Raw genomic sequence first — 12,552 nt, 5'->3', positions numbered from 1 at the left:
CAAGTAAAGGTTTGATGAACACAGTTTTGTTTTGTTTTTTGCCTTGTACCTGATTTGCTTTTGTGAAACTGGCCTGATGTTTGAGAGTATTAAATAATTTATTATAAAAGAAAATGATAACCCTAATTTTTAGTATGCTAATAACGTTTTTACAACTCAAATTTTGAGTTATTTGGCAAAATAACTTTTCCCTTAACTTAAAAAAAATTCTTAAATTAGCACTTACTAAAAATCCCCTAATATACCAGGCACTTTACCTATCTGATCTCAATCTTTATAGTAATCCTGTAAGATAAGTATATTTATCTGCATTTTGTCCTTGAGGAAGTCAGCAGCTTGAGAAGCATCCAGACAGTTAAGTAACTGTACTAGGATCCAAAACTAAAATCCTGGCTTATAAACTCTAAGTGAATCTCAAAGTAGAGATTCTAAAAGGCAGGCAATCTCCCCAAGACAAAAAAAAACTTAAGAGCTGTGTTCCTGAATGGAATGAGTAGGTCTTGTGAATGCTGCTTAAAAAGAAATCAGGCTCAGACGCCTCTATAGCACCTCACTGTCCACTGTTACAATCTTATCATGTCTTCACTGCCTAACTTAAAAATAAAACCAAAAAGTCTGTCTCTCTCTCCTGCACACCACCCCACCCTCTACGGTTTCATTGTGACATTGTAGATGGTATTTTTGCGGTAAAAAGCTCCAGTGGTATAATGGTTGGGATACGAAGGCCTCTGGTTAATATTCTAGCTGGTTTAATTTCCCCAAAATTAAACAAACTACAGCAAATGAAGTTCTTCTATGGCATGTGATAATCTTCAAGACCTTTCCGGCCCTCAGATTCATCAATACAAACGTAAGTTTTCACTGTTGCACTATTCCCCCTCCTCCCTGAATTGTCCGTGTTGTTTTTGTTTTTCCTATTTCGGGAAGAAACATGCTACGCAGCAACTCTGTAATTCGATTAATAGCTACACAGTCAAAACTCACGCCCCTCTCCTGATCCTGAGTAACATTCAGCATATTTAGACCACTCAGCTATTGTTTTCAATTTCTCCTTCTGGAGTACAGGATTGAAACGAAAACGTAATTATGAGATCTTCTAACGTAAATCCAGCAAAGGAGAAACCAGTTTCTGCTCATTTCCTCTTTACCCAGTCTTGTTGTGTAAAAGTCCCTTAACACAAGGTGAACTCCTGAGGCCCTCCCCCAACACCACTTAAAGAACTAAGGCGACCAGCTCTGAAAGCTATGGGGAGTTTTAGAAGGGCATAAAAACCACACAAAGCACAGTAATTTTCAACTTCGTGTCAAAGACCCATTCATCTCACACGTCAATTTAATTTGTATCTCACTTGACAGTTTGGGCCATACTGATTAAACTTCATAAGCTACCAAGACGATGGGAAAACAGCCTCTGGCTCATGACTGAGGGGCTTCCTCTGGGCCAAGGCATCTCATGCAACTTCTCTCACACCAAGAACAGGCATAACAACTTCGGGTCTGGATTCTGGTCCCGCTCAACGTACGGTAGTTACTAGTACTGTTTAACAACAGCAGTCCATGCGTTTTCATCCAATTTGACAGAAAGGCTTCAGAAATTAAGGGCAGCTTTCCATGATGGTGGGATTATTCCTGGCATTCCTGAGGCAGTCACATTTTCTGAAGGACAATCTGCCTGGTAAGATACATAAAGCACTGCAGACAAAATCATCACAGCTCTTCATCCCACCTGAGGACAGTCAGTGGAGAAAGTCACCCCAGCGGCCACTCCACCCGTCTCGTGCAGAGAAAGTGGCCTTGGGAAGGACCATCTAGCTCAGCACCAAGACCGTCTGCCCTGCTGCGCAGCGCATGATTAGACGGCACTTCCCAGCCCCTCCTGGTTGGGTGCGGCCGTGTGGCAGAGCCTGGCCGGGGGCTGTGAGCAGAAACAAGGGGCCCTGTGCCCTGGCCTGGGTACACGAGAACTCCCCTCAGGGGCCTCCATTTTCACCCCCACGCTGACCGAAGGCAGCCAAGCACACCCACATGTAGAGGAAGGAAGGAAGGAAGAGCCGCAGGACAGAAGGAACCTGGGTTCCTGAGTAACTGCTTGGAGGAGGACCACCCATGGACCAGGGCTATGAGTGAGCAAGAAATAAACTTCTATCATACTGAGCCACTAAAAACCTAGGGTGTTGGGCTTCCCTGGTGGCGCAGTGGTTGAGAGTCCGCCTGCCAATGCAGGGGACACGGGTTCGTGCCCCGGTCCGGGAAGATCCCACATGCCGCAGAGCGGCTGGGACCGTGAGCCATGGCCGCTGAGCCTGCGTGTCTGGAGCCTGTGCTCCGCAACGGGAGAGGCCACAACAGTGAGAGGCCCGCGTACCGCAAAAAAAAAAAAAAAAAAAAAACAACCCACAAAAACCTAGGGTGTTTATTCCAGCAACTGATATTAGGTTAACGAAATAAATTCACTGGCCCACTATAGAACAAGGTTAGACTGACTTGGAGTTAGCAACTCAGGAAAGACAGGACATACCAGATGGAATCTCTAGATACGTACAGTCAAGGGGACATCACGTTTGGCCACAGCAATCACCTCGCCTTGCAGTAAAAAATTCTGCTGAGGAGCCCAGGCCGAAGGAGATACCTGCGAACCACCGATCCTGAACTCCCCGGCAGTCAGATATTAGCTGGTGTACGTCAGCATGAATCTGTGAGGATCTTCCACGCTTCCTTTGCCGCAACTACCGTAATTCATATTAAAATCCAACGCACCACATGAAACCTAACTCTGAATTCACTATGCAACTATTCTGACGTCATTTCGCAAAGGATAACTGATACAGTAGACAGAGTTCAAGTTGAGTCTCTTCAGCTGTTGAGTTTTTCCTCAACAGAAGTTTAACATAAAGAAGACCTCTGCTTTCCCTATGGAAGTCACAGGCGCTCACCTCTTGGATCATGAATGTGACAAAGCTTACCGTGCTCCCTCTTTGCCTGGTCAAGACCCAAGCTGGATGCTCCCCCCACCCCGCCCACAGTAACACTCATGGCTACCATGGGCTACCCTCTCGCCTCCTCGCTTCCACCTCAGTGGACACATCCTCCACGACAAGGCAATGTCAGAGATAAATGTGAATAAATAAACCCAATCAATTAAGGAAGGAAATGAACACTCCCTAATGAACACTCCCTAAGTACCCACTACATGCCAGGTACTTTCACATACTCAGTTCCATTTAATCTTTACAATAACGAGGCGTATACCATAATTTTCCATTTTACAAATGAGGAAGTTAAAGAAGTTTAAAAAAACTCAAAGTCCAGGACAACTGACTCCAAAACTTATCCTTCCCCTTTCAAAATGCTGCATTTGACCTCTGACATACTGCCATTCTTCAGGCAATTGAAAAAAACATAGAATTACCGTCCAATTTTTATTTCCTTTAAATATTCATTTTAGTGAATCAACAGTTCTCGAATGTTCCATCCTCCCACTTACACCTTATTATTACATTTCCACAATATCAAAGCCTGCACCAGCCCTCTGACACCAGAACACGTGGAGGGCTACGACATGGAGAGCTGAGAGGATGGACCCAGGGCAGGAGGAGGCCTAGTCTTACATTATCCAGGCGTACTACTGCCTCCCTTAGTTTTTTTTCTTTCTACCTGTGAAGCTTTCATTTCCACAGAGAATTGTTTCAGAAATTTTTTCACCAATTCTTAAGATTTCCAAAACCCCATTTGAAAGATATGACATTTCTAAGTGCAGTAAAACAGGCATATGTCAAGGAACTTGAAACACAAGGGACAATCTTAAACTCCTCTAATGGTAGAGCGCGATGACGACAACACGCCTCCACGCAGGACTGGGAAACCATCTTTAATACAATTCTTTCCCATTTGAAGAACTGCATGAAGATCGAGGACAACCTGCAGTGTTGTATTATAACTACTACTTAATTTAAGTAACTATTTACTAACCGATAATTCTTCAAAGTCAAATGTAGATAAACCAGCTCACTAATCAACATTCTCAATTCTCAGCAGTTTAAAAAAAAACAGCACTAAATTGAAACACATTTGATAACTGAAAATATCAAAAGACTAATATTCTTAGGTTGGCCCGAGTTTTTCTCACAAACCATGCTAAAATTAGGTGATGAGTAGTTGTCGTTATAATAGCTTAAGAAATGCACTTCTGATGACAAAGTCTCACTCAGAGATACTTTCTTGTTTGAAAGGGAGTTTCAACATCAAACACTTTTTACCAAAAATACATTCTATCAGTGACATTTAAGATGACAGAACCATCAGAGACAGGTTCTTTTGACTGCAAAGGTCGGAACACTTCTCCTTCCTCTGAAAACCTGCTGTGCTATTTATCGAAGTCCTTCCCGTCCGAGGCTCGCGTCTCAGTCAGGTGCTGCAGGATGGAAAACCGCGTCTGCATCTTTCAGCCTTACCTTCAGATAGGATCCATAATATTTGGTTACGTAGGGACTGTCACACTGACTCAGCACTGTGATCTCCTGCTGAATGTCCTCTATCTCATCTTCAGCCTCTTCCAGATCAATGATTTTTATGGCGACCACTTTCTGAGTCCGATTGTCAATGCCCTTGAACACCTCGCCAAAAGAGCCCTTCCCGATTTTCTCCAGTTTGGTAAAAAGCTCTTCTGGATCTGCTTTCAGGTTCTGCAGGAGAGAAGAAGGGAAACTTCAGTAACTCACAGGGCTATGCCTGCTTCGTCCTTGTACTGATAACATACATACCGTGGTCTTTCAAGGACCGATACGTTTTCCTCACTTAAGGATCAGGCTGTGGTGACCACAGGCCTTCACATTCAGGACACAGAGATTTCTAAATCTCACCTGCGTGTGCACATTAGACTATGAAACACGGCAAGTGTGCAAACAAAAACAATGACCCAGCTAGATTATAAAAACTGGGGAAGTCTCCAGCTTTTGTATAATTAAAGTAAATAAATACCAGAACACTTAGACATGCGGACTTATTGAAAACATCACTCCTGTCTAAGCAAAAATTCTACTTTTCTCCCCATGCTCCCCCCTTAACTCTCTTAATTTAGGTAGGTATATACTAAAACACAGGTTAACTAGCATCCTCATAACAGGGGGGAAAAACGTACGCCCTCACTTAATTGTTTCAGAAGAGGCCGTGTCCAACAAATACAGTCTCACGCATCTTTGCTTACAGCTACTGCCTTGGCCTAAGTATTTTAACCAGACCCAGGAAACAATAAGGAACCTGTTTTCTTTTGTCAGGTGAACATCATACCCTTGAAAATGGCTTCTAAAAGCTCTTAACCACCAACGTGATTAGCTGAAAAACACACACAGCCTACCTACACTTCCTACGCTTTAGCTGTAAGGACTCCAACACCCAGCCCAACAGCTCCCTGACCAGAGAGAAGTGTGAGCAGCGAGTTCTCGATGGGCGGCACCTGTCAGCCCCAGGCGGCGAGAGGGGTGACGCTGACACTTAGCGAGGAGAGCTGGGCACGCTGCACGTCTCACTACGCGGAGCTGCTCAGGCTGCAGCCCCAAGGGGCAACAGAAGGCCCGGGAGCCGCCCACCCTACAGACACACCTTCCCTGTGAAACAGCGGGGAGGAGGAGGAGGGTTGAAGGAGGAAGGACACCAGACACAGAAGAGGGACCCACAGAACGTAAGGGGTCACAGACACAGAACTACGGCAATCTGGGCGGCACTGGGTTAAATTAACTGAGCCTTGTGGGCGAACCGGGCGCCCCACTAACCTGCCGTCCCAGGTGAACCCGCAGAGTGGCCAGCGGTGCTTCCGAGGAGAACTGACACCCACCAGCCCCCTTCCCACGTGAACAACGGACCCCGTGACGCAGGCGCGAACGGACACCACAGAGGCCCCGCGTGAGACGGCACAGTGAACAACGCGAAAGCTCACAGGTCTCAACCGTAAACGTGAGAAAAGTGAGAAACGGGGTGACCAGGAAAGGGGGGCCCGAGAGGCCGCGTCCGCTTCCAGCAGCTGCAGACTCTCCCGTTCTCAGGCCCTCTCCCTTCTGTCCTCCCCTCCGGGGTGAGGAAGGCTGGCCCTCCTTCTCAAGGCCAATCCCAGAAGCTTCAAATCCACCCTGCCCTCCCCCAGGACGCGGCTTCATCCCCGACCCCCTTCTCCGCGCCCCTCCCGCCTGTCTCTGCCCTGGGCAACACGCCGGGGTGTCTCCCACTGAAAAACCACCACCACCTTGCTGCAGGTCGCCCTCCCCGCTCACTCCTCCCCAGCGTCCCCCCGCCAAGCTCCCCACCGTCACAGGCTGGCTCCTGCTCTGGTGTCGGATCCTCCAGGAGGTCGGCCCCCCCGTAGCCTGCCAGCCCCTCGGCATCTACGACCCCCACTCGTCCTCTTCCAGTCTCCCTGGTGCCAGAAGAGTCTTCAGGCGCAGACCCGCCCGGCCTGGCCGTCATCAAGGGCAGCCACCCCGAGGCTCCGGACTTGGCCTCCTGTCTTTCTCTCCTCCTTCTCCCCGGGGTTTGGGACCCTGTTCCCCAAACCTGGCTTCTGGCTAGTGAAGAATCACCCGGGACACTTAGAGGTCCCAAAACACTCGCCCGGTCATAAAGGGTGGGGGAAGGAGGGGGTCGTGTAATCCATATGTTCAAAAGACCCCCACTGAACAGGCACCTTTGAAAACAAACTTCTAAATCACAGGGTATGTGGTAACTTGCAAACTGCTGGTGCAGTCCTTTGAGCTTTAACTCCCAGGATCCACCGCTTGCTGACAGCTCCTCGGCCTGGACGCGGCAAGCTCCGCCTGTACGCACCGAATGTGTCGTCTCCGCCTCGGAACTGGCCAACCTCCACGCACACAGCCTCCCTCAGCACGCCGCACGCCACGCTGAGGGCATTCGGGAACCACATTTTACTCTCCTCTCCGCCTGTGTGCCTGGGCTCACCACTGACGGTCCCCAGGTGTCCCCTGAGCAGTAAGAAAACCACAGCCTCACACTGACCCAAAGAACCCGCTGACTCAGGGAGACAGAGTGCCTGGGTGGGGCGAACCGGTTGGAAGGGCTAAGGAAGACGCAGTCAGGGCCACCTGAACGCCCATGAGCGGTGATTCTCAACTCTCAGGCCCATCAGGATCACCTGGAGGGCTTATCAGACCCGCCTCCCCACCCCCAGGCCTGCGGCCGTGCATCTGGGGGAAGCCAAGTATCAGCACCCAGGTGATGCAGGTGCTGCTGGTGTGGGGACCACGCTCTGAGAACCACTGCTTAGCAGACACGGTGGGGGGAGAAGCAAGGCAGCCCTGACTAGATGACGTGCCACCGAGATGAGGCTTGTTTCAGGTCAGCTGACCTGACCTCCCTGCACGGACTGCCCCACCCCCATACCGAGAAAAACAGCGGCGTTCCTTCTTGGGAGTTAATTAAAACAAAGCCAACAAGAACGTATCCAAACCCCTACCATGCCAGAGATGAGAGTGTGGGAGACTGTTACAAAAATAATGGCCAATGAATCCCGGCTGGATCCACACCCCTTCAGCACTCCTCCAACAAGAAAGGAATAGTCTTGTGTCCCCATCCCTTGAATGTGGGCTGGTCTTGTCACATGTTTTAACCCACAGAAGGTGGTGACTTCTGAGCCGAGGCCTCAAAGGGCTGGGGAGGCTGGGAGTGAGCGTGCGGTGGGAGGTCCATCGCAGCCACTGCACGGATCCCCGCTGAGGCCCAGGGCGTGCACGCGGCCAGCCTAGGTCACCCAGCCTGAACCCCGGCACAGCAGAGCAGCCTCAAGGGAGCGCCCGGCCAAAATCCCCGTCAATCCACAGACTCTGTCTTAAACCATCAGGTTCTGGTTGGTGTGTTACTGCACCCCAGTAGAGAACCGGTACAAAAAAGGAAGCTAGAGGCAGGGTGCTGCCCCGGCACAGGCCCTGACAGCGCAGCCGGACAGCAGAACTGCTGTGGACCATCTACTAACTGCCTCTCTCTGCCCCTCTCTGAACTCCATCATCTACCTCAGCTACCTCGTTCCCGTCTCTCCGTGGGGTGCGGGGTGTGTCTTTTCAATTCACGGCTCTCTGAATCAACTGAAGCCACCCCCAAGGAGCTGCAATGCGGCAGCCCCGTCCACATCCAGCCCTGACCCGGGGCGGGCGGGCGCAGACTTGAAGCCCACTGCTGTACCCCGAGGGAAGGGCGGGACGGGAGGAGAGGACGGACAGAAATCCGTGGGACCAGAAGGTCAGCCCGGAGACTGTTACAACAACGGCTTTAATAAATACCCATCCCCAGGCCCAGGCCCCTAGTCGACTTTGCCTGAGGCTCCCCTTGAATCTGGGCTGGCCCTGGGATAGACGCTATGCTATTTACGAGGTTAAGCCTGAGGCCCTGCAGCTGTCACCTCCATCTACACCTAAGGAGGCCTGAGCTAGCTGCTGGAGAGGAACTGTGGAGAAGAACCCAGGCCCTAGCCACCCAGCGGGCCAACTGCAGGCACGGAGAGGGACGCCCAGCGTCCTAGCTGACCTTAGGCCAGCAGCTCTCCTGCCGACCACGGGCAGTGAGTGAGTCCAAGCGAGACCTGAGGGGAAACTCCAGGTCAACCCAAGGGTTCGTGAGAAATACTAAATCATTATTGTTTTAGGCACAAAGTTCTGGGGGGATTTGTCACCCAACAGATAACGGAATTCAACAGAGATCGCCGATCACTGCCAGACAAAAGTGTCCATTCCTGAGGGCAGGGTACAGACGGATGTTCTATACTCGGGAGAAGAGTGTTTCTTTTCAATAAATTGCCCGATTTTCCTTTTGCCGGGTCTAAAACAGCTTAGAAAACAGCTGTTTTCACTAAACTGCCTTGACCATCCTCCCCAAAGCCCTTGCCCCGGCATCCACACCTGTGAAGTTAGCGCAGTTTTTCTGCCTCGCATCTGCTCAAGTGTCGTGTGGCATTCCATGCTCTTGGCCACTGTGTCACCAGCTATAAACCGGAATAAAGCCCGGCCCCGGCAAGAAGGGAGCCATCTGCCAGGTCGGCGACGGCAGGCGCTAAGCAAGCAGGGTCCTGGCCCTTTGGCAATTCTGGCATAAGTTCATCACCATGCGCTGCAACCCCGTGCAGTGCGGTAAGGAAATCAATGCCAGAGATGACCTAGTCCGCAAAGGAACGTCAAGACTCTGCTGCCAGAATCTGTTCTCCGAGGAAAGTGGACCTCCTTGGTAGGAAAGGTGCCATCCTGCCAACCATCTTGAGAATTCTCTTTTCAGAAAGGTTTAAGCTGAACCAAGCACTGGTCATCATCCAAGATTAGAAAGGCCTGCCGGCCCCTCACCCCACCCATCCCACGTGCCTGAAAGGCAACCGGCTCCTGGGCAGGAGTCAGAACACGCAGAGGCTCGGCCTCCTCTGGGCAGGGGAAGGCCAGGACCCTCCCCCACCATTCCCTTCTCCTAGGGCAATGAGCTGGGGGACCAGAAGGGCGGGGTTGGATGCTACCTGCACATCCCACTACTCAGGTCTGGGACCAGTCGCTAAAGAACGTCACTTAGATGCCCAGCGCAACCTTCTCATTCCTGCACAGAGCCAGGAGATCACGCTTTAAGGCAGAGGGTGGGGTGTGAGTCTCATGAATACGTTTACTAACCTGCGTGACCCCACGAGGTACTCAACATCTAGGTCTGTGTTTCCTCCCCTGAGGGAAGGGCTGGAGAGAGAAAGAAATAACAGCAACAGTAGCATCTCTCCAGATTAACTGCCACTAAGAGTGGGGATCTGGCACCCCCGAACTGCGGGACGTGTCCCGGGCACTGTCTATAGAAGAAGGCACTCAAATACTGATGTCTCTTCTCTACTCACGTCTCTTCCATACCCTCAAAACCTCTCCCACCTATGTCAAGAAACAGCCCAACTTCCCATTTGGGGGAGCCTTGAGGTTAAGTGAAAATTTTCAGGAAATGACACGTATGACACTTCGTTCTCCTACTTCTTGTGGCTTTGTCTTTTTCATCACCCTTTTCCTCATGACAACTCCAGGCCATCTGTCTCTTTAAACTTTAGTCAGCTAAATTTTGAGCCTTTCTATACACTCACACCTCGCCTTGTTTATTTTTAATTTCAAGATTTAGAAAAACCAGGGCATTTGTTACACTTAATCATCCTAAAGTCAGGATCCTTGAAACTGACCAAAATATGGAGAAGATGCATTTCCGTCAGTTCAGGGGGCCCAGGCACAGGTCTGGGCTCTGAAAATGCTCCCAAGCCCCTTCCCCATCAAGCCCAGGAAAGCTTTCACTGGCTCAGGATCGCGGCAAGAGCTGAAGAGCCAAGGGAACGTGCCCGGGGGACCTGGAATCACCAGTTCCACAGACCTTTCTCACTAACTGTGATATGGAAGTTTCGGGGCAACAGGCTACCCCAAAGCCTGGAATCTCCCAGTAACAGGAAACGAACAGGCATGAGCACAGCAGAAGCAGCTGTCACAGTGCCACGCAGCACAGGGAAGGGGCCCCAAACCTCCAGGACTCCGATTCCTCTGAGAAGCGGAAATCCAAGGGTGTGATGGCTGCTCCCCCCAACTGCCCCCCCTCCCGAGAGATGGTCCAGAGCTGCCCAGCTGGAGCTCAGGCTTCTACAATAATTCAGCCCATTTCATAATCCTTTGAGAGAATTCATTAAAATACTTCCATGATGACTTAAGTATTTTATATTTTTAAACCTGAACAGCTATTACTGTGTTCTTCTGATCACTTCTGGCAAGGACAAATGCACCTGGCATCACTAATCGACTTTCAAAGGTCCTCAGCTTCAGACGTACCGCTCGTACAGCTGCACACACGACACCGCTCCGGGCTGAAGCCAAGCTCCAGGAAAAGAAAAAGGAACTGTCTAGGTTTGCCGTGTTCTAATACTTGTGCCTTATCACATCAGCGTCCCAGAAGCAACAGACAAGAGGGCATCGGGGTTCAGCCGGGTCTGGACCAGGTGCGGCCCCTCCCCTCTTCTGAACTTGGCAAGCATCCCCAGGGAAGCAGAGAACTCTCCTCCTGGAGCTGAACTCGGCCTCAGGGCCCTGCGCTCCCCACCTGCCCGGGCAGCCGCCGCCGGCACACAGGCGGGCGCTATGGGCCGGCAGCTTCCCGCCGACTTGTCCTTCCGCATCGGCCCGACTCTCCCACCCGGCCTTTCCCCGTGGTCCGGCCGTTAACAGTGTTACTGTCTTCCATTCCCAAAGCTGGAAACGCCTGCACCGCCGTTGCTTTCTTGCCCCTACCTCCCAGCTGTCTCTGCAAGCGGCCCCCGCCGCCGGCCTGACCCCGCCCCGCCGGCCCTCTCCTCACCCACCCGCCGCGGCCTCGGCTACGCCTCCAGCTGCCCCGACCCCAGACGCCCCTGCACACCCTGCAGGCAGAAAGCGGCTTCCTCGAAGCGCGTGGTGTCCCTGCACTGCCTAAAGCGGCCGGGACAACACGCCGTCTGGAGACCGTGGCCACACGCGCTCGCCGCGAAGCTGAACCGCAAAGCCCCTTCCCACCCCCGCTTCCTGCTGCCCTCCCCGCTGACCCTCTCATCACTCAACCTCCTAACACCGTCTCCGAGCACCCAGGGTTATGTACCGTAAGGACTCCACGCGCAGAGAACTCTCCAAGCGACAGGATTAGAGGCGTGGAGAACAGACGCGTGCTTGTGGGGCGGGGCGGGGGCGACGAGTGAGGGGCAACACGGGGAGATTCCACGTGGCCGCCAACAGCTCTGCATCCCGACTGCGGTTAATTCTACTCGAACTTCTTCTGCCCCAGAGACCACTATTATTTCACCGTTACAGGTGAAAAGTTCCCATTTGCTGTTTCCTACCCTCTCAACCCTAATGACTCCCTTGAGCGAAGGGAGCAAGGCTCCAGGGCTCCTCTTCGCCAGAGCGTGATTTTTATGCCGCTGGTTGAAACGGTGTTAACATTTTACAGGTGATTTTCCTCCGAGATGATGATTACCACTTAAGAACGTATCTTATAATCTTGCCAACCTAACCCAGCAAAGAGGCGAGCAGCATGGGTGCCTGCAGTCAACACCCAGGCCCCCTTAAGAAACAAACACTGTAATCCAAACCAAACACCCAGGGGGCTTCCCTGGTGGCGCAGCGGTTAGGAATCCGCCTGCCAATGCAGGGGACAGGGGCTCGAGCCCTGGTCCGGGGAGACCCCACATGCCGCGGAGCAACTAAGCCCGGGCGCCACAACTACTGAGCCTGCGCTCTAGAGCCCGCGAGCCACAACTACTGAAGCCCGTGTGCCTAGAGCCCGTGCTCTGCAGCAAGAGAAGTCACCGCAGTGAGAAGCCCACACACCGCAACAAAGAGAAGCCCCCGCTCGCCGCAACTAGAGAAAGCCTGCGCGCAGCAACAAAGACCCAACGCAGCCACAAGTAAATATAAATTTTAAAAAAAATTTTTAAAAACAAAAACCCAGCCAAAATTCAGAGCATTACGTGGAGGAAACAAGGAAAATGCAACCACAGCCTAAACAAATTATGAGACCCAGGGGGCACCAGACGCTCTGCTC

The 12,552-nt window shown here is 51.5% G+C and overlaps 1 protein-coding gene across 1 annotated transcript in view; it reads right to left on the bottom strand.

The window, feature by feature from the left end:
- STK24 (serine/threonine kinase 24) overlaps positions 1-12,552 on the bottom strand; it is a gene marked incomplete at its 5' end in the record, with an annotated part of 102,328 nt that overhangs the window by 55,121 nt on the left and 34,655 nt on the right. The window contains one exon of the mRNA XM_079721720.1: positions 4,452-4,682. Within this exon, the coding sequence (XP_079577846.1) occupies positions 4,452-4,682 (231 nt within the window). The remainder of the gene's footprint in view (positions 1-4,451; positions 4,683-12,552) is intronic.

This window comes from Hyperoodon ampullatus, assembly GCF_949752795.1.
Source record: "Hyperoodon ampullatus genome assembly, chromosome: 16".
NCBI classification, from domain to species: Eukaryota; Metazoa; Chordata; class Mammalia; order Artiodactyla; family Ziphiidae; genus Hyperoodon; species Hyperoodon ampullatus.
The sequence above is the reverse complement of the archived record's forward strand: the minus strand, read 5'-3'. Positions and strand labels throughout refer to the sequence as shown.